Below are 23,798 nucleotides of genomic sequence, written 5' to 3' on the forward strand. Positions count from 1 at the left end.
ATGGACAACAAATCTTTTTGAATAAGCCACAAATCTCAAAGCTTGAATGGACAACACACTTTTTTGAATAACCATAATCTCAAAACTTAATGGCACACATCTTTTTGTAAGCCACAAGCTCAAAAGCTGAATGGACAACCATCTTTTTGAATAAGCCCCAAATCTCAAAAGCTTGAATGGACAACACATCTTTTTGAATAAGCCACAAATCTCAAAGCTTGAATGGACCCCATCTTTTGAATAAACCATAAATCTCAAAAGCTTGAATGGACAACACATCTTTTTGAATAAGCCACAAAGCTCAAAAGCTTGAATGGACACACATCTTTTTGAATAAGCCACAAATCTCAAAAGCTTGAATGACAACACATCTTTGAATTATTATTTTTTATCTAGAATAGTGTTTTCTTCAACTATAAAACCTCATACCAAATCAACTTCCAAATCTTCAACTAAAATATACTCCAAAGAGATTTCAATTTTGGGGTCCATCTCATTTATCATCTTCTAATTCATCATCATTTTCCGACAATGAAATTGATGATGAGGAATTGATGATGATCTTGAAGCAATTGATCAGAGCAAGAAGCAATCCTTCGCATGAGAGCTAACAACAACCTCCTCCTCCTTCACTATCTCAATCAAACGAACAACCAGGTGATCCGTAGAGGATCAATTCCGGGTCATAAGTCATCAATCGCAACCGAGAAACTGCTGATCGCAATTTGTTCAAAGATTATTTTGCCGAGATCCGGTTTATGATTCCATGTTTCGCCGACGATTTCGAATGTCTCGCAATTTATTCATTCGATTGTTGATCAGGTGAAGGTCTGACAACTACTTTGTACAACGAGGGATGGCTCGGTAGGCTCGGATTGTCTGCTTTTCAAAAAATAACAGCGGTTATCCGGATGTTGCGTATGGTCTACCGGCAGATGCTACTGATGAGTATATAAAATAGGCGAGTCTACAACCATTGAAAGTTTGAAGAGATTTTGTCGTGCTGTTTGAGGTATTTGCAAACGATATCTAAGATACCTAATGCAATGATGTTGCAAGGCTACTTCATATTGGTGAACAACGTGGTTTTCCAGAATGTTGGGTAGTTTAGATTGTATGCACTGGAAGTGGAAAAATTGTCCAACAGCTTGGGCAGGAAAATAGCTGGTCGTAGTGGATCCCCAACTATTATTCTCGAGGCTGTACTGATTATGACTTTGGATATGGCATGCATTTTTTGGTTTGCCAGGTTCCACAATGACATTATGTGTTGGAGGCATCTCATTTTTTTGCCAACCTAACTCAAGTATTGCTCCCCCCCTCATTATAGCATTCAAGGAAAAGATTATAATATGGGTTATTATTTAGCTGATGGTATATACCCAAAGTGGTCTACTCTCGTACAAACTATTCACGATCCACGTGGTCCCAAAAAAAATTATTTGCAAGAACAGGAAGGATGTAGAAAAGATGTGGAACGTGCGTTTGGAGTTCTCCAATCGCGATTTGCAATTGGGCAGGACCGACACGTTTTTGGATAAAATGTATTACATGATATAATGACTGCGTGTATTATTATGCACAACATGATAATCGAGGATGAACAATGTTGATGCATCGATTGAGATCAGATGGAAGCGCCAACTCCCGAATGTAAATGTTCATATGAGAATGTCCGTTTCGAAATTTTCTTCTCGACATAAACAAATCAAGGATACAGAGGCTCACCATGCTCTTCGAAATGCATTATTGATCATTTGGGGGAAGAACATACTAATTTGGAAAATTAATTACTACATATGGAATTTTACCTTTGTGTTGTTGTTATTTTTTTTTTTTTTATTTTTTTTTTGTATCGTTTTATATTAATGTATTTTTCTATATTAAATGTAATGTTTATTTGATTAAATAAATACTTAATTCTATTAAATTAGTATAATTTTCAAAATAATTATTATTTAATAAAAATATCATTCCCAATATTTAATTAATATATACAAAAATAATAAGTGAAATAGATTAATTGTTGATTATTACAATAAAAGAAAAAAAAGAATATTCTAAAGAATATTCTAGGGAATATTATAGGGAATATTCTTTTTGGTGCAATATTTGGTGTTGTGGGTTGGAGATGAAATAGTATTTTGCACCAAATTTTGCATCAATTTGGTGCAATTTTGCACCAAATTGGTGCAATGGGTTGGAGATGGTCTTAATAGGCCCACCAATTTTGAGCATCAATCATTCTGCAGCCTGTAGAAAAAATAATGATTTCAACTTTGAACTTTCCTACATAATTTTACTTATTATATAAATATAAATATTGATGTAAATGTATATAAAATAAAATCATTTTATTCCTATTATAGAGGAATTTTAAAATTAATGAAATTTTAATTACGTAAAGATTATCGCATTAATTATAATCCGTCCATAAAAATAGTATTCTTAATTTATAAAATCCAGTTTTATTCTTAATTTATTCAAATTGACGATATGTTTTAAAAAGTTTTGATTAAAACTCAACCTAATCTAAACTTTTTAAAAAAAAAAAAAAAAAAAATAGACTGGGCTATTATTTTAGCTCTTCGCTTTGAAAGAAATTTGTGAGTTTTGTAGATGTAAAAATCTACCTGTACGGAAGGGGGGTCTGATCCCGTGAGGTTGAGGCCACTAGCAATCTGTTATACCTGCACACGTAGAGGAACACGCGTGAAGCGAGCGAGAAACACCGGGGTGGTGTTTGCCGTAGGCACTCCGACGCTCAAGTTAGCAAGGCTGAAAGGCTAATATAGTGAGGGCTAGGGAGTGAGAAATTACCGGAAGTTTAGTCGGGGACTGTGACTACGGCGGTGAAGCGAAGCTCTCAAGTAAGAGCTTAGGGAGTGAAGGTGTAATGTCGATGTCCCTTCTGAGAGGGCTGGCCTCTGCTTATATAGTGGTCGTCTGGTCTCCCAATCCTGGTGGGAGTAGGAGTCCTAGTATGACTCTGATGCCAACCCTAGAAGAATCAGGGCCGTAATAAGTTGTTTTACCAGTGTCCGGATAGGAAGTTGATTCTGATTAGGAGAATAACTCCCAAGTGGGAAAGTCCTCAGGAAAGGGAAAGGCGACCTTGAATAGGGGATTGATCAAGAATGGGAAAATATTGAAGGGGCTATGGGCTCTGGACTCGCCCATGGACCCAAGAAGTGGACTGGGATTAAGAGGCTCGCGCCTATGTGGTTTGGGCCGGCTATACCTCGTATCAAATAGGACTAATCCGAATTGGGCCTCTGCAAGACTAGGCCTGGTCATTCTTCACTAGTGGTCCTGTTTCCCTATTTGGGCCAAGGACGATTTTTGGCCCTAACAAGTTTGATGAGTCATAATTTACAATTACTATTTATTAAGATCCTTATTTAGTGGCTGACTATCAGGGAGATTGACAAATGATGCAAACACAAATGTTGTAACACTTTCAAAATGAAGGGAAGATGAAAGATGACCTTTTAAATCAGGAGCTGAATTAAGAGAAGGAACATGAGCTGCAGTATCTGACAAACTCTACAGAGGGTTCATTTTGAAGGTTGTGTAGGAGATTGATCGGAATTTTTTAAAGATTTCATTTTGTAATCATTGAGAACAACACAATGAAAGTAGAGCATAAACCGTTGAGAATGTCACATTCAAAGTAAAAGCAGAAAACTGATGTGAGAACTTATCAGAGAAAGAGTAGCAGCAAAGGAAGGCATTAGAATTAGATAATAATTTTAAAGAAGAAAGGTGAAGAAACGATTTTAAAGCTACTTACGACTTAATCATTCAATAGATAATAAATTATAGAATTAGAAAGATCAATGCATCAATAACATTATAAGGGTAGCATCAATTTATAACAAAAGTTGGATCTTTGGAAAGACAATTCAACCATATACATAATGAAAAATCAGTAATATTGTTGACACGGAAAGGATTATGTCAATTCATGAACTGAGTTAACTTGACTACATAAAGGATTTTGGGAGGACCTGCGAAACACATTTATCTTCTAATTACTTGATAAAGGTCTGATTGTGATTTATCAACCTAATGGTGTTAGAGAGATATTGATCTGACATTAAATGTAGTTACGGTTAACTTTCTCTTATAACTGTTAGATTAGCAGAGATGAATTGTTAATAAAGTGTAGAAAATTTAAGTAACAGCATCTCAATCAGGACATAGCCAGAATTTTCAAGGAGTGGGTTCAAAAAATTTAAGTTGATAAATTTATAGTAAAATTTTGTCAGGTCAATATAAATTCAAGAGAAGTTAAAATCGTAAATACTATAAAATATAAAGTTTTTTTAATTTTTTTTTCAAAGTTTGAGGTTCAATATAAATTTAAAAGGGATTAAAATTATAAATACTATAAAATATAAAACCTTTTTAATTTTTATTTAAAGTTTAAGTGGGTTCAATATGAATTTAAGTGGGATCAAATTATAAATACTATAAAATATAAAATCTTTTTAATTTTTTTTCAAAGTTTGAGTAGGTTCAGTATGAATTTAAGTGGGGTTTAAATTGTAAATACCATAAAATATAAAACTTTTTATTTTTATTTTTTTCAAAGTTTGAATAGGTTCAATTAAACCCATATGTATGTTGGAGCTGTGTTGGTGCCAAAGTCCCATTAAGGAGACGAGAATCTTAGTCGTTTATATAGCACAAGAACACCCTCATCAGTCAGAGACGTCTTTTGAAGGCAAAACCATGCAGGCTCTAGAACTCAAAGCGGACAATACCTCTAAGAATTCGCCTATTATGCACCTTTGATAGGATTTCTAAATTAAACACTAATATAGACCCACAAACAATTTGCATTAGCCAAATTTATTTTGCATATGTAAAATAGGAAATCAAAACTCCTTGTAGCAAATTTAGTTTTACGAAGACAACAATTTTGGGTTTGTATTTAAATGTTTTCACATTTAGAAATATTAAAGAATATATATATTTAAATGATATGTTAAAATATTAGGTATTGATAAATTAAATGATCCTTTAAAGATATCTATGATAATAACCTTATATACTACTATCACATTCCAACTTAATTATTATTGTTTGATAAAAAATCATAACCATCATTTTGAATTTCCGATAATTATAATGGCAAAAGTAAAATCCAATTTAAATATTTAATATATGTAGCAAGCCTAAATAACTTTTTTATTTTGTATTTCTTCTCACCAAACTATATAAATAACCAAACACATATATAAAAATAAATACCTATAGAATTTAATATAAAATAAATGTATCAAATTTAAATAACCTTTATAATTGTATCAAATTCCAGCTAAATTATTTTTGTTTGATAAAATCTTGTAATAATCAATCTAAAATTCAAATTGAATAATTTATCTAATTGTATTTCTTCTCATCAAACTATTTAAATGATAAAACAAACATACATAAATAACCTTCAATTTGGGGAGTGATTCTTATAATTGTCATAAACGTGTTTCATGGTTTGTAAAAGCGAATTCTTATATGATTCTCCTATTTGCTACTTTATTTTCTATCAATATCTCTTTAGTCTCAGTTCATGATGATCTCAGAAAGACAGCAATCACTTAGGTCCACCATTTTGAGCATAAATAATTCTGCAGCCTGTAGAAAAAAAAAATAATTTCAACTTTGAACTTTCTACTTAATTTTACTTATTATTCTTTTAAAAATAGAATTAAAAGTCCAAGGAAAGAGTAACAAAATGCAAGATCAGACCCGACAGATAGTTTAAGGGTTCCGGGATTGCGTAATAAACTGTTGGCGGACTCATGCTTCAAAACAAAAAGGGAAGTGGAGATATATAGCCCATAAAGGAGATCAAGTAGAATAATACAAATAACTTTTGGATAATTCACCAGAAGTTTGTAAAAATTATACACAATTCAAGGTCTACACGTAAACATAATTCACGCTATATAAGTACAAGGGCAAAACCAGGAATTTGTTTCACGAAGGGCTGATTTTTTTTTTTTTTTTTTCAAAATAATAATAATTATAAAATATTTTTGTGACAAATATTGTTGATATGAGAGACTTATTTTGATAAATCTTGTTTATATGTCTGAGAAACTGTACAGAGGCTTCATATTGAAGGTGGTGAAGGAGGTTGATCGGAATTTTTTAAAGATTTCATTTTGTAATCATAGAGAACAACATAATGAAAGTAAAGCATAAACCGTAGAGAGTGTCACATTCAAAGTAAAAGCAGAAAATTGATGTCAACTTATCAGAGAAAGAGTAGCAGCAAAGGAACATTAAAAGTAGGCATGCCAACAATATCAGATTGTTGAATATGCCTTATCAATACATGATTTTTTTTTTTTTTTTTTTTTTTGTCCCCCTCTAAAGACAAGTATAATCCCATATTGAGAGAAAAGAAGAATGCTCATGAAACAATTTTAAAGTTACCTACACTTAATTATATGAATCATTCAATAAATAATAAATTATAGAATTAGAAAGATCAATGCATCCATAACAATGTAAGGGTAACATCAATTTATAACAAAAGTTGGATTTTTGCAAAGACAATTCAGCCATATACGTAATGATAAACCAGTATGGTTGACCCATAAAGGATTAAGTTCATGAACTTAGAAAAGCAAAATCAACAAAAATCATGAGAGGTAGTAAAAGTTATTTTCAATTAAGCTAAAAAGAGTAAAACACATTGTCTTCAATATAAATTTAAGAGGGATCAAAATTGTAAATACTATAAAATATAAAACATTTTTAATTTTTATTTAAAGTTTGAGTGTATTCAATATGAATTTAAATGGGGTCAAAATTATAAATACTATAAAATATAAAATCTTTTTAAATTTTTTCAAAGTTTGAGTGGGTTTAGTATGAATTTAAGTGGGGTTTAAATTATAAATACTATAAAATATAAAACTTTTTATTTTTATTTTTTTCAAAGTTTAAGTAGGTTCAGTTGAACCCATATGTATACTGGAGTTGTGTTGGTGCCAAAGCCCCACTTAGGAGACAAGAGGCTTAATCACTTATATAGCATAAGAATACTCTCACCACCCAAAGACTTTTTTTGAAGACAAAACTTTGCGGGTTCATGAGCTCAAAGCGGACAATACCTCTAAGAATCGGCCTGCTATGCATCTTTGATAGGATTTCTTAATTAAACACTAATATAGATCCACAAACAATTTGCATTAGCCAAATGTATTTTGCATCTATAAAATAGGAAATCAAAACTCCTTGTAGCAAATTTAGTTTTATTTAAATGTTTTCACATTTAGAAATACTATATATATTAAATGATCCTTTTAAAGATATCTATGATAATAACCTTATATACTACTATCACATTCCAACTAAATTATTATTGTTTGATAAAAAATCATAATCATGATTCTGAATTTCTGATAATTATAATGGCAAAAGTAAAATTCAATTTAAATATTTAATATATGTAACAAGCTTAAATAACTTTTTATTTTGTATTTCTTCTCACCATACTATATAAATAACCAAACATATATATAAAAATAAATACCTATAGAATTTAATATAAAATAAATGTATCAAATTTAAATAACCTTTATAATTGTATCAAATTCCAGCTACATTATTTTTGTTTGATAAAATCATGTAATAATCATCTAAAATTCAAATTGAATAATTTATCTAATTGATTAGACAAACATATATAAATAACCATCAAACTTAATAAAAAAAATTGTAAAACATTTTGTTCATATAATTTTTAAAACTGTTAAACATCGATGACAAACACGATTTATTGCGGTCGATGGATCCTCTCTCCATCTGAAAACAAATAAAAGAAAAAGAATGCATACAACAAAATCATCAATGAAGTATCGGATAAAAGATATTACTCATTTGCTATCCGAGATACTAAATCTAACGGTTACCATGGGTCGATAATGTTATGGATCCATAACTTAGCCCCTCCAAATATCGTATCTATCGTCTGAGAGTATGGAGAATGTACTCGGCATAAAGATCCATGGAGTACTGAATAGCGTCAACCGTAGTTGGTGCAGGCAAAAAATCATTCACTGCAACCTCCTTGTTCTCATTCTTCTTGTAATCTTCGAAGAACCGGCGAATCTCCACAAGACGATGTGGAGGAAGCTCTTTGATATCAGTGTAATGCTTGTACTCCGGATCATCAGCACACACTGCAATGATCTTATCATAATAATACTATTTTGGTCCATTATGCACGATATCTACCTTTCCAAAACAAACACAGCTTAAATATTAAATTCTAATACATACCATATAATTGTTATTCAACATTGATTATTTCTAAAGTCATAAGTAATTAAAGAAGAAACTATAACAATATCAAACTGGATCTTATTAATTTGATAGTCCAATTGAAGCTAGAAACAAAAGCAAATTCTTGAATGAGCATCAATCAAGGCACAAAAGCAACTCTAATAAAGACACTGTCGGTTGGTAACTGAAAGAAGCATATATTGATACTTTGCTTCTTTTTCCCTCCAAGCTTTAACCAATTCCCACCTTATAAATACTCGCATTGGTGTGAAATAATATGAATCCCAAACAAATTGAAGTTCCCTGTTTCCTGATGGAGCACACACAATTGGTTAGTTTCCTCTTTTAATATTTAAGTCATTGTTTTATTTATGTTTTGATCAGTTTTTCATGTCTCAAATTTTGATTTTGTATTAGATTCTTAAATCATATTGAACTTTTTGGTTATCAGATGCATAATATGGCAGAGACTCTGGCGAAAATTATACTTGACAAGTTGGGATTCTTGCATGGCTAAGAAATAAAGGTTGTTATTTGGCATGGGAGGTATAGGGAAAATGGCTCCTTCAAGAGCAGCTGCCAAAGAAGAAGGAAAAAGCAATGAAGCCCTTGAGGGAAGAAGCTTATCGGATTCAACATCTCATCCATTTCATCTAAAACTGCGACATGAGATTACCATCCACATTGAAACAACAAATATTTAGCTTCTAATTAAAGGTGGTCTTCTCTCAACAAAAATAAATATTACTTGATGGCTTGGGCTCAAAGTTAGGAAGCTACATATCTCTATCTAAAATGCTGCAACAGGAAGATGTTATTATGATCTTCCTCACCACCTCAAGTCAAACGCCACCCATCTGAACATGCTGCAGAAGAATACTTTATAACACTTCGAAGACACCTTTCTTTTTATAAAACAATGTCTTTAAAATTTAGATAATGCTTAATAATTGAAGCATTATCTTTCTTTGAAATTTAGAGTAAGCCTTGATATTTTATGCAATCTTTTCTAAAATAAAAGATAATGTTTACTTCTGTGAATGTAATCCTATTTGTCTAGTTTTTGTAATGTTCTTGTAATGACATGAACTCGTGTAAGTATTCAAAAAAAGCATTTGAAAATCCAATTTAATAGTGTTACGCCTAAAAATATAAGGGCTGACGTCAGGACCCTTTAGCCCGCAAAAGTCAGACCATTGGAATAGGCACCGTCTACGTCTGTCAGGGTAGTAGGCGTGCGTCAGGAGGCTGTGGCGCTCCCACGTGTCCAATCCCTGCTCTAAATCGCGCAAATCACTCTGGAAGGTGGGCAATGTGACATAAAGAAGGATTTGCACGGATAATCCCACCAACTCGCAGATTTAGTGATGATTGCCTTAAGGCATCTGACTATAAATTAGGAATTCATCTCTCATTAAAGGGATTCGCACCTTTTTCACTCAATTAATTACTCTTTCTCTCTTTTCTCAACAATCAATACCTTGTAATATCATTGTAAAGTCAGTCAGCTAATAGCGACCTGACTCCTATCATCAAGATAAGCATCAATGGACGTAAGACTTGCTATCTTAGCATCCGAATCACTTTAAAAATTGTCTTTATTGCATTTACTGTCCCTCATCCATTATTTTCACGTGTGATTTCGGGGCCCCCTGCACCATTTTGCACGTACGTTTCGTTGGTGCAAAATCCCGCATCAACAAATAGCATTAAAATTTGGGGAGTGATTCTTATAATTGTCCTAAACGTGTTTCATGGTTTGTAATAGCGAATTCGTATATAGTTCTCCTATTTGCAGCTTTATTTTCCATCAATATCTCTTTAGTTTCAGCTCGTAGAGATGATGATGATCTCAGAAAGACAGCAATCACTTAGGCCCACCATTTTTGAGCATCAATCATTCCGCAGCCTGTAGAAAAAATAATAATTTCAACTTTGAACTTTGCCACTTAATTTTACTTATTATTCTTTTAAAAATAGAATTAAAAGTCCAAGGAAAAGAGTAACAAAATGCAAGATAAGACTCGACCGATAGTTTTAGGGTTTTGGAGGATTGCATGGTAAAGTGTTGGTGGACTCATGCTTCAAAACAAAATGGGAAGTGGAGATGGCTCATAAAGAAGATTAAGTAGAATAAAACAATAAATTTTGGATAATTCACCGGAGGTTTGTAAAAATTATACATAATTCAAACTATGCGCGAATACATAATTCACACTATAAGTACAAGGGGAAAACCAGGAATTTATCTTAGGAAGGGCTGAAAATAATACATAAATATGAAATAATTTTTGTGACAAATCTTGTTGATACGAGAGACTCTTATTTTGACAAATCTTGTTTATACGAGAAATTTAACATACATAAAAAAAGAAACTCTAATTATATGATAATGAAGTAACGGAAAATACAATGCAAATGAAATAGAAAAGAAAGTATAAATAAGTATTAATGTAAATATAAATATAAAAATAAATAAATTGATTTATAATATATTTAGTTTATCTCATATATATATATATATATATATATATATATAAGTATTAATGTAAATATATATAAAATAAAATCATTTTATTCTTATTATAGGGGAGTTTTAAAATTAATATCACTTTACCTCTCCCCTTATGGTCGGATGGCAAGCCCTTTAGCCACTAGAGTTAGCTATACCCAGAGGGCCTTGTGTATAAGTCGCAAGAGAGATACCTACAATAGTTATGCAATTATCTTGGTCCATTAGGCTTGTAGGGTATTCCGTGGCCCCGAGGATTAGACAGACTCCAATGTGGGTCTGGATCGCTGTTTTAAAAGCCGGACCGGACTGACCGGTCCAACCCGGTTGGACCGTGAACCGGTCACGTGTCCGGTTCGGTTTACCCTCAAACCCGTTAATAAGTATTAAGCCGTTTTAAACTAGTTGAAAACTGGATAATATAAGTGAACCGCCGATCCAACCGGACCGGCGAAAAAACCGGTCCACACTTTTAATCCCTAATACGCGGCGCCCATCGTCTTCTCTCACGCAGCCCATTCTTCTCTTTTTCTCAGTTCTCTGTCACGCATCATCGATTCGTCGCAGCCTTTCTTCTCTTCTTCTCTGTCACGCAGCGTCACATCCCCTTCTCATCTTCTTCTCTTTTAGTTTTTCTCACAAAACTCTCATGGTTTCGGCTGTCTTCTGTTCTCTCTGAAATCCCACCCAAATCGCATCTGAACTCACCGGAAATCAACGACGACGTCTTCCTCCTTCGTCGAAAATCGACGACATCTTTCTCCCTAGTTGGAAATCGACGGCGACAGCTGCATTCGTCGATCTAGGTAACGCCATTCCTCACCGGAAGTTGAATTTTTAGTTCATATTTCATGTGCACATATCTTAGACAGCTTTACTCGCCATAAATGTTAATCCTAGATTTGAAGTTAATGGTTAAATTGTATAATCAGTGGTGTTAGTGCATTTTTTTTAGTTTAAGAGAATTTGAATGATTAGGTCGGGTGAACATCTAGTGATAAACCATGGATCTTCTTATAAATGGTTTATTATGTTAATAGATAGCTAGATTGGAAAGCCGCATTCACTCCCAAACATTTGCTCTTTTTCTATGATTATGCTATTATAGTGATGATTGTTGAGCACTCTCCTGTTATCTCCATGACACAGTTTTAGGTGTCTTTATAGCTAGAGTATTTTGGTTTGTTACTGTTTAATTTCTCCCCTAATATCTACCTACTGTTATTGAGTGTGTAAGAGGATTTTTGACGTAAACATCTAGTAGATTTGGAGAAATTGAATAATATTATAGTGGCAAGCTATGATTTAATAGAGGATAAATATATCTGGGGTCATTTCAGACAACAGTTATGTTGTATACATTAAGGGAGAATGTTGTTTTAATTTGCAAGCGGGTCTACTATGAATGCTCTATATTCTACCATAAATTCTAATTGATGTTGAATCTAACTGCCATGTTCCTTGCTTTGGTACACTGCCAATGCGGTATGGTTACCTTTTGTTGAGTTTAGGACAATTTGGTAGGTTCTAGATTTGCTGCGGTGGCATATAGTAGTTATTTGTAGATATAGAAAAAGGATAAGTATTGTGTGCTAACTTTGAAGGTGAGTCTAATCAATGAAAATTTGAGTTTGAGACTTCTAAGAAATCTTGTAAGCTTGTGATTACTTTTACTCATCTACCGTTGCCGCTTATAAGTTTCGCATTGGGGTGATATCAAATGCATTATGGTTGAGTTGACAAATTGTCATTGTTCTTTCGAGTAAAGGACATCTTATTGGTCTGATTTCTCGAATGAGCTTCATATGTGATTTGCTCTTGTTAGGCGATGAGTTTTGCTGAGCTTTATAAACTCAAGATCTAACTCATTTCTATTTGATTCGGTGCTTGAGCAATGGTGTGTATGTTTCCGCCATTGCAGATTATAATTTTCCAACAATTTTCTTCCAGCCGTGTCATGTGTTGTGTGTTATGGATAGGATGACATTACATTAATTCAATTCATAAGCACACACTTGCACTAAAACGACTTTTAGCGTGTTCAGATGTGTATTCAAAAGGTGTTTTTTTAATTGAAATTCAGCTAACCTTAATTGTAGTGTTAATCCATTTAATTTTCATAATCTGACATGAGGATAGCATGAGTAATTTAAAACTTAAGAAAAATGAGTTTGACTAAAGTAAAAGCTAAGAAGCATTTGTGTCACTGTCAATGTGATAAGATGAAGGCTCTTTATTTATAAATAAACGTAATTTTTCATTAGAATATAATACCACTTTTGAGCTATGGTCACAAATGGAGATATGTTTTTATGCCATGTACGTAGGTTCACACACATTTGGAAGGGATATGTTTTGACGTTGTTGACTTGTGCTTTCCCATGGTATACTTTTCAAGCTTTAGACTGTAGCGCATACGGAGTCGGGGTTGTGGTTGGGAAAATATTTGCTCTTATATTGTCTAACTAGGGTTGGTAACCGGCTGAGGTTGGTCGGGCATGCATGACCAAACCCTCCACCGAATTAAAAACACATTTTTATCCCTTTTTATTGTATGTAGAGAACGGGATAAACATTCCCCGAAACTTTATTCAATCCATGTCTCGGCCTGAATTCCCTAATTGTCTTGGTTTTTTTGAAAAAATCTTATTTAGTTTTAATCACAAAGTTTGGAATTAAATGTTGGTATGGTTAATTGTTTTAAGAAAAAAGATATCAGTTTAAAAAGTGCATCAATATTAAAAAATAAAAAAAACGAAGGGCATGTAAAACCCATTAAGAAAAAAAAATTCATTAATCTAATAGTCTATATTATTGTAAAAAATTATTAAAAAAAAACAAAAAAAGAAAGAAAACAAAACAAAATACATATTAGAAATCAATTTAACTTATATACAGTAACGTTTTGAAGAATAGATCTGTAGACGAAAATTCCTAATAAATCTATAGATAGTAATTCGTATATTATTACTAATATTTTATTATTCTCCATAATTTCTATATAATATAAGTGAATGTGATTACATATGCAGACCTTTTTTTTTTTCTTTTTCATATTTATAATCTTAGCTTAATAAAATATATATAAAAGCAAACAAGCATGATTTCAAAACAAATATATATGTTTAAGATGCAAAATCTTGTTACTTGATTAAATATAGTTGGCAATATTGCATTAAATTAGATTTAGAAGTTAGGACTTAGGATAGCTAGTATTATCTAATTATTATTAAAAAAAAAAAAAAAAAAATTTGTATTATTTAAGCTCCACTCAAACTCTTTCGAACCCTATAATCAATTAGAAAAAATAAATTACTTTTTATTCATTCCAAAATTACCTTTTTTTTTTTAAAAAAAAAAAAAATCTTTTTTAACTTCTCCACTTCCCCACTTTTTTTAATTCCTCTAAATTCCCAATCCTTTTTAACTGTTTAATTTTTTTTAAACTCATTAATTAAAATCAATTATGGAAAACTTATCAAAAAGAATATTTAAATCATGACAGGAAATAGTTTTTCCAACCTTTGTTTTGTTTGTTTTTATAGGTTTTTATAACTTTTTATAAATCACAAGTGTTGTGCGGTCAATCTCCCGAGTGCGGATTCGCGTCACGTATCATTTCATTTAAGGTTAACTTTATTTACAAGTTTGTTATTGTAACAATATATAAGCTTATTTTTCACCAAAATTAGGGATCGATCTTTTATGCAATCAACACTTGTACATGAGAAAGAAAACAAACACAAAAAAGCAATACAAAAACAATTGACCTAGGATTTGCATTTAACATCCAAACCACTTTAAAAATATCTTGTTGTTTATATTTTTTATTTATTCATAGATCCAACATCATATCACAAATTTCTTACAAATCCTTTATGTAGATTTTATTATGGAATTTACATACTTCTCGTTAGTGCAAATCACTGAATCAACAAGAAGTATATTCATGTAAAATTTCATCCACTTCCAAAAAATAAACAAATAACACAAGGAAAAAAATTCAAGAAGAATTTGATTTTGAAAAAATATGTTGTATGTTTTGATGTTTATTAATCATGATTAAATAAATGAGAAATTAAAAGTACTGTATTAAGAAAGAAGATAAATTAAAAACATTATGAAAATAGATTTATTAAAAAGTGTTGATACAGAATTCTACACCAACTAAAGTGATCCGATCGACCTTGTCAGGATCGGAACCGATGTGTTTATGATTAGTGAAAATTAGCGATGAATATGAATGAAATGAACTAAAAACAAAGATATTTTTAAAGTGGTTCGGCCAGGTTAACAGCCTACGTCCACTGTGTTTTTGTATTTACGGTGAGAGCTTACAATGTGATTTTTTTTATCTAAAATTCGTAACCCCCTCCTCATTGTCTGATGGAGCTTTATATACAAGATTGGTACAAAGGAAAAAAATGAAATTTGGGGGATTACAACTGATTCGAATCATAATTCTAATATCCTCGCGATTAGGCAATGTGATTCTGCAATGATCACCGTTGATCTAGTCTTTCCCGCAATATCTAGGATCTGAAGTAATCTGGAGATTGATGGAATGATTCCTTGAATTGTTCGCGACTAGCTTATGCTGGGTCGAGCTATAGCTCGACGAGCCTATGCTGGGTCTATCAATCATAGTTGTTGAGCTCATTCCGGGTTGAGCTATAACCTCGAGTTGGCCCGAGCTTGGCGGAAAAACCACACACAACATCTGCCCCCTAGTGTTCGGTGCTCTTTTTGGGTTTCGAAGACCATTGCTCGATTTGATGCCAAGTTCGGCTTCAACAGTGAGTCTCCGAATGCGTGTCCGACTGGGCCCCTATGATCGACCTTGTGGTTGGCCGATGTACCTCACACTTGGATCTTTATTCTTCATGGTACCTGTCAAAACTCAGAATATGAATAGTCAGGGCATACAGGTAATTTCTGCGTGGTCGTGCCGCATTAAATGCGGCATCCTTTGTCAGTTACGTTTCATCATGCGTAGGCGACTTCAACTGTTCACAGGCGAAGTCGAGGCGACGTGCGATGACTGTTATCATTATACAATTTGTCAGTTCATCGCTCCTTGCAGATGGTCGACGTGTGGCCATGCCTACGGGTTGAGATTGCTCGATGAATGAAGGGTCAAGATCGATTATAAGTCAACGACCACGATTAAACCCCGTCCCTTCGTCTCCCATGCAAACCACTATAAAAGGTAGCGAAAAACCTCAGAATAGTCACTCTAAAAGTTATTTTGACTCTGGTTCTCCTTTGCCGTTGTTCTTACGTCATCACGGTGGTCTTTCTCACAAGTTCCCAGCACTTTTCTTATTCCGGTAAGGCTATTTTCCTTATTTTCTTCTGTTTTTCTTATTCTTGCGTCAAATGGTGGCTACTGTAGTGGCCACATTGGATGTTTTAAGGTTTTAGTAGCGTTTTTGGTTGCTTCTCTAGCTTTCTCAGGTTTTAAAGGGGTTTAATGTGGTGGCCATGGGTATCCTAGGTAGGTCGCATCCCTTCGTTGTATTGCGCGAGCTATCTCTGGTGCCTAAAATAGAAGCGAGTGTGGAATGCTCGCCGATTTGTTCAAGCTTTAACATAGGTTCGTTTCTTTTTTCAAGTACCCAAAAGCGAGCTACAACCATGTCTTCCTCTAGTAGTCACACTATAGACCGAATGTTTGATTCGCCAGCAGGCTTGGCAGCTCTTGAGGATGTGTCCCCCGAGGTCTCTGAAGAATTTGCCATTCGAAGCTCGGACCTTGATGCTGTGGGCTTATCCGATCATGCTTCGATTCAGCTGGCTCACTCCCCACCGTCTCCAGCCTATAGGCTATGAAGAGAATCACAATCCTCGATCACCCTCGAGGATCTTGAACGCATAAGAGTGGTCTACGCGTAGTAGCTTAACTTGATGGTTCTGGGGGAATATTCTCGAAAGAACCCCTCTTATGGATGGGTAGCCACCTTTGAGACTCTCCTTAGGTGTGGGGTATCCATTCCCCCGCACTACTTAATCGATAACGTGTTAAGGTGATTTGACATTGTTCCTCTTCAACTAACGACCAATTCTTATGTGATCATTATCGTTGACTTGGGCGAGTCATCCGTCGAAGAGCTCATCCACTTGTACAGGCTCAAAAAAGGGTAAGACTAGACGTACTACCTTTCCAAAGTGAGGAGAGCACGTTTCAACGGGTTGGGAGATGTCTCGTAGAAAGTTCCATACTGGGATTCTCAGTTCTTTTTCTACGAAGCCCGGGAGACCAGTGTCTTTGCTGCGGAAGCGAGTAAGGCTCAGGCTTCCCGTGTATGTGCGAGGATTATTCTCGAGCTGTACATTCTAACTGATCATCCTGTGTTGTTTTTGTAGTTAATGTCGAGCAGAGTTATCATCCAGCTACGAGCTTACAAAGAATGCAACGTTTTAGCGATCTTTCGGACAATCTGTGCAACGTTAACGTGCTTTTTATGCTTCCTCACCTAAAAGCGTATTACTTTTGTTAGGACGAGGCCAATTTTCTAGCGCTTTTGGAGAAAGGTTAAGTTGTTACTTGCTCACGTTTGCTTTTCCGCGCAAATAGATTGCTAACTCGTTTGCCTTTTTCCTTGAAGCAATATGGGTCGAAAGCCCAAAAAAGAAGAAAATGAGCCACGAAGGCTTCGGCTATATCAAGGACGAAGTAGCCCGCAGACATTACCGGCTCGAAGCGTGCTGGTGGCGAGCTTGGGGGAGGCCTAAGCACAAAGAAGCCCACAACTGCCACTAAGGCGGTTGGCAGGAAAAACATTACGAAGCCTCGAAATGGGCCAATGAAGAAGACGTCTAAGCCAACTGGATGCTCGGAGAAAAATAAAGCACGCGAGTAGCAAATTGGCTCAGGCAAAGAGGTCACCACGCAAGCCAGCGACCTTAGAAAAGAAGTGGCCAAATGCTTGGCCAAGAAGAAATCCGCTTCTGTTGGCGAGGCAAGTGATTCTAGGGGGAGTAAACTTGGCTCATCCCAACCAAAAAGTAAGGAGACAAACGAAACAGCCCAAGCTATGGTCGATGGGCTGATCAACCAACTCCCTGACCATATCGATGTTGGGGCCACAGTGGCTAGGGATTGCGTTACCCTATGAACATTCGTGGCTGTCAAGGACTCGTCTCCCTCTCATATGTTAGCTTTAACTTGCAACTACGTGGTGAAGGTACCGATAGTTCGTGCCCCCTTTTCTTTTGCATGCTATTCTCGCTTCTTGTTGACTCCCCATCTTCTCTTTTCAGGCTGTCATGGCAAGCAAACTTCTTTACGAGGAATGCAACGACACTTTAGAAGCAAACCACCAAAAATGGAAGGCTATAGAGACAGTGAAGGAGGATGCTCTGGCTAGGGCCAAGCTTGCAGAGAAAGAGAAGAAGGCTAGAAGCGCTGATCTCGAGCGGCTCAAGGGGGAAGTCGCAACCTTTCAGGTCAAGGAAAGGGAATTCCTTGACAAGCTTAAAGTGAGTAAGAACGCTCGAGTTAAGGCAGCAAAGGTCGCAGAGGCTTTGGCGTAACAGCAGGGTGCCAACAACAAACTGAATTCTAAGCTATCCTCGGCTTAGAAAGTTACCACAAACTGGGAGGCCAAGTCCAAACAGTCTTCGCTCGACCTTGGCCGGGAGTTGGCAGGTCGCCAAGAGGCCAAAGTTGAGGCTAGATAGCTCAGGCTTCGGATTGACGAGTTGAACGAGGCTATTACTACTCAGGTATGGGAAACATCCGTCTTTCTTGTCCGAAAATTGTAGGAAGCCCATCCTTCGATTGACTTCTCTTTCCTTCCCCAAGCTTATCAGAAGGAAGTGGAAAAGATAAAGGTCGAAGCTCGGGGGGAAACCAATGTTTACTCGGATGAGTCCAAGGAAGAGGGCAAGGACCAAGAAGAGATCGAGCCCTAGCTCCGGGTCGAGGATCCAACTCCCCTGAACATGATTCCACTAGCTAAGGTTCCCGACCTTGGAGAGGAAGTCATCGTTCCTCCTATTAACGAGCCATCTCTTCCTCTCGATGAAGCTCCTGCTCCCTTACCTAGTTGAAAAGTCATTTTTGTTTTTTTGCCTTTGTAATTAAACTTAATCAATGAAAGAAACTTTTATTGTTTCCATGTCGAGCAATATTTATTATACTTCTACAGAGTCAATTTGTCGTCCTAGTAGGACTTGTAACACTAAAATTCAAATTTGCTTAAGGTTACGCATAGCTCGCTTCTTAATAAGCTTTTTCGGATTTGTATGAGGAAATCTTATGCGCCGTTCAACTTCGATTTCGGACCTTATTGCCCTTTTCAAGTTTTTTGGGCGCCGGCTTAAGGTCGATTTCCTTCGACTTGTTTTTCCTTGAAATTGATTTCAAGTTTAACTTCGTCGATTTAGGGGTGTTTCACCCTCAAAGTGTTGGATTTTGGCGTGGCTTGTTCGAGATAAGCTGCCTTTCTTGGACTCTTCACTGTGAGTTTTTTTTTTTTAAGAATATCGTCGCTTAGGTCACGATTTAGTGAAATGCTAATGATCTTAAGATATTTGCAATGAATCATAGAAAATAATGAATAATACCTCGTTTATTGATAAAGTATTTTGGCCGTAAATGGCCTTACAACGAACATGAATGCAGAACATAAGCACAAGTGAAACTCGATCTGCTTATTTGTAATACCTTTGCAAGTGCTCGACGTTCCAAGCTCGCATTATTGCTTCGCCGTTGAGACGTTTCAGGTGAAAGGATCCTTGTGCGAGCTTTTCGGATATCCTGAAGGGACCCTCCCATTTGGGCTCAAGTACCCCCAAGTTCGGGTTTTGAGTACCTTAGACGACTTTTCTGAGGACTAGATCACCCACTTCAAAGTCTCTATTTTTTACCTTGGTATTGAAGTATCACTTAACCCGATGTTTATACGAGGCAAGCCTCAGCTGAGATTTAGCTTGATATTCTTCGATCAGATCTAGCCTTAGGTGGAGAAGGTCTTCGTTTGCTCCTTCGTTGAAGACTTCTCTTCAGAACGAACTGATTCCTACTTCAACCAGGACCATTGCCTTACATCCATAAGATAAAGAAAATGGGGTCTTGCCGTTGAGCTCTTGGCAGTCATTCTGTAAGACCATAAAGTTTTTGGCAGCTCGTCAGCCCATCTCTCTTTAAGGTCATCAAGCTTCTTCTTTATGGTATGCTTGATTACTTCGTTCACAGCCTCTACTTATCCGTTGGTTTGATGACAATAGACGGTAGCAAAACTCTTCTTGATGCCAAGTTGATCATAGAAGGTCTTGAAATCTTCGCTGTCGAATTGCTTCCCACTGTCGGTTATTATTGTGTAGGGAATCCCAAACTGACAAATTATGTTCTTATAGACAAAATCCTTTAGCCTGCTCGACGTTATTATTGCCAGTGGTTTGGCTTCTACCCACTTGGTGAAATAATCCATGGCAACTACCACGAATTTAATGCCCCCTTTTCCTTGAGGCAATGGGCGGATAAGGTCAATGTCCCAGATCATGAATGGCCATGGGCTTGTCAGAGTGGTCAATTATTGTGGTGGAGTCCGCGGAATATCTGTAAATCTCCAGCATCTATCACATCTGCGGACATAATCTGTTGCATCATCATAAACCGTTGGCCAGTAATATCTCTGGTGGAGCACCTTGTAAGCTAGAGATCTGCCCTCTACGTGGTTCCCGCAAATTCTCTCATGTATTTCTCTAAGAACATAATTTGCATCCTCGTGGTCTATACATCACAACAACGGTATGTTAAATCCAAGCTTATACAATCTATCGTTGATGAGAGTGTACCGAGCTACCTTCATGCGGATTGTTCTAACTTCGGTTTTTGTCTTCTGGTAGTGTGTCGTCCTTCAAGTAGGTGGTGATTGTATTTATCCAACTGTACCTTTAACTTGTGGTTAACATTGGATCTTGTGGAGCGGAGATGCTTGGTTTTGGGAGGAATTTAACTGGGATTGAATCGGCCTTCCCATTGTTCATTGCTGAGGCCAAGCGAGCCAATGTGATGAATTGATTTTACAACATGCAATGTGTAGCAAGTGCACTAATCACAACAATTAATAGAATGATGAGTAAAGTATTGTTCCCAATAGGATAGCGTGTCAAGTACTATACTAATTTATATCAAGTTGGAGCAAACGAAAAATGGTTGGATTCGCAGGAGACATTTAAGCTGAAGTTAAAACAAAATCCACAACGTAATTTAAAATCTAATTAATGAGAGCAAAATCAATTCAAGAAAATATCAATTAAGACAAAGCGGTTAGGGTTTTGACTTCACTAGGATTTTATGAATTAATCTTCAATTTTTGTTGCTTCTAAGTTCACATGCAAGGATTATAAATTGAACACCCTAACATGTAAAACATACCTTCTCAGGCTATGTTTTCCTACTTATCCCTATTAAACTTCCGCACCCAACAAAATGAAGGTTAATAGTTCTAAGTCCATTAAGCTAAGTGGAATCCTAAACTGATTTCATGGATCTTCGAACCTGTCTCTAGCGTTCAATCAATCAATGGTATTTACTCTAAGAGGCTAATACATGATTCACTTCTCAGTCTCATCATGCTCAACAATTAATTTCAATTAGAACAAGAATAAATACACAATCTAAGCAATAAATATGAAAACAGACATTAAAATCCCAATTACATCAAAACCCTAACTCAAAAGTGAATTAGTTCATACTAAAAATAAAGCAAATCAAAATAAAAGCAGTAAAAACAGAGTTCAACATGCTGGACTAACGAAAAGAGAATAAATTCTTCCCTATTTGATGAACCCAAAGGCTTCCAATCTTCAATTTCTCTCATTTTGCTCCAAACAGTGTCGAACCTCTACAAAAATAACTAAGTCCCTCTTAAATAGTCAACCCTAAGTCCTAAGACTAATCCCATACAATTAAAACGCACAGTTTTAATAAACTAAAAATTGCAGTTTTCGCCGCAGCGAAGAGCATCGAGTTGGATTTTATTTCACTATCTGACCCGAGACTTTCTCGTCGCGGCAAAGAACAAACTTCACTGCGATGAACTTTTCTGAAATTATGAAACTGCCATCCGCTTGCTTATTTGCTTGAATCTTCAATCTTAGTGATCTCCAATAGGAACAAGCTTCATAGTGCTTCGAATCCGCATCAGAACTTTCCCAATTCCTGAAATTCGCTTGATTCTAGGTCCAGAGACTCAATTTCGCTCAGTGTTTGCTCTAACCGCACGTTTTGGCCCGAAACATAAAATATATGAAATTAAGATGCAATTCAGGCACAAACTAAAATTATAGTTTTCGCCACGATGAAGAATAAACTTTGCCACGGCATCGAATTGGATTTTATTTCACTATCTGACCCAAGACTTTCTCGCTGTGGTGAAGAACAAACTTCACCGTGGCGAACTTTTCTGAACTATTCTAAAATTACGAAACTGCCATCCGCTTGCTTCTTTGCTTGAATCTTTAATCTTAGTGATCTCCAATAGGAACAAGCTTCATAGTGCTTCGAATCTGCATCAGAACTTTCCCGATTCCTGAAATTCGCTTGATTCTGATTCCAGAAACTCAATTTCGCTCATTGTTTGCTCTAACTGTATGTTTTGGCCTAAAACGTAAAATATATGAAATTAAGTTGCAATTCTGCCACAAACTTAAGAAGAAGTATCCAAAATCCAGCCAAAAAGCATAGATAAAACAGTATAATGCTAGGATTATCACAATGCATCTGCCTACGAGTTTTTCTCCCTTGGGATTTGATGAATGGTAAAGTATCTAAATTGTCCGAGCTTGATCTCCACTTGCTGAAGGTAGGATGCCATCCTATCTTCCTTCACTTGGTATTCCCCGATAACTTGATGGAGCACGAGCTATGAGTCACTATAAATCTTGATGGACTTTGCCCCCATTTCCCTGGAAAGTCAGATACTTGTGAGCAATGCCTCATACTCAGCTTCGATATTGGAGGCGTTGAACCCGAACCTTACTATAGCTCTGATTGGGTCTCCCTCTAGACTTTCCAGCAAGAGGCCTACTTCTTCTCCCTTTTCATTCGAGAAGCCATCTATGAACAATGCCCACAGCCATAAGTTGTCGCTCTTTTATTTATGTTGCTCGATCTCTCCTGAGGTATCTGCCTTTGGCGGGCTTGGCTCAGCCTCTGGTTGATAGGAAAACTCAGATATAAAATCTGCTACGGCCTAGCCTTTGATCGATGTCCTCAAGATATACTTGATGTTGTGCTGACTCATCTCTATCGTCCACTGGATCAGTCTACCCGATGCCTCGAGCTTATGCATTATCTTCTTCAAGGGGAAGTTTGTCAGCAGATGGATGAAGTGTGCCTGAAAATACAGTCGCAGCTTTTTGGCAGCAACAACAAGGGCGTAGGCGAGCTTCTCCATCTCTGAGTACCTTGTCTCCACGTCGAGCAGTCTCTTGCCTAAATAATACACTGGTCATTGTATTCTTTCCTCTTCACGTATCAATGCTGCGTTGACAGTGAATTTTGATACTGACAAGTACAATAGTAACGGCTCACCCTGGATGGGTTTTGACAGTAGGGAAGGTTGTTCAAGGTGTTTCTTCAGCTCCTGGAAGGCTCTTTTGAACTCCTCTGTCCATTTGAAACCCTTCTTCCTCTTCAGGGTCTCAAAAAGGGTAAACACCTGTCCGTGGCTTGAGAAACGAATCCATTGAGCGTGGCCACACGTCCAGTCAAGCTCTGTACCTACTTTATGTCAGTCAGGCTTTTCATGTCAAGTAGGGCCTAGATCTTCTCCGGGTTTGCTTCTATACCACGTTGGTTCACGAGGAAGCCTAAGAATTTTTCGGAGCTTACCTCAAAAGCACATTTCAGTAGATTGAGCTTCATTTGATACTTTCTAAGGATGTCAAACATTTCTCCTAGGTGTTCAATGTGACTTTCAATGACCTTTGACTTGACGAGTATGTCGTCGATGTATACTTCCATGGA

The 23,798-nt window shown here is 35.9% G+C and overlaps 1 protein-coding gene across 1 annotated transcript; it reads left to right on the forward strand.

Annotated features, from left to right (window-relative positions):
* The first annotated feature begins 17,435 nt into the window (after positions 1 to 17,435).
* LOC116122132 lies at positions 17,436 to 18,861 on the forward strand. Its single transcript, XM_031408037.1, has 2 exons — positions 17,436 to 18,003; positions 18,080 to 18,861. Exons 1-2 carry the CDS (start codon positions 17,971 to 17,973, stop codon positions 18,350 to 18,352), a joined length of 306 nt encoding a protein of 101 aa, XP_031263897.1. The 5' UTR covers positions 17,436 to 17,970; the 3' UTR covers positions 18,353 to 18,861.
* Positions 18,862 to 23,798: the final 4,937 nt, after the last annotated feature.

Source organism: Pistacia vera, unplaced genomic scaffold (genome assembly GCF_008641045.1).
Source record: "Pistacia vera cultivar Batoury unplaced genomic scaffold, PisVer_v2 Contig132, whole genome shotgun sequence".
Taxonomy (NCBI): domain Eukaryota; kingdom Viridiplantae; phylum Streptophyta; class Magnoliopsida; order Sapindales; family Anacardiaceae; genus Pistacia; species Pistacia vera.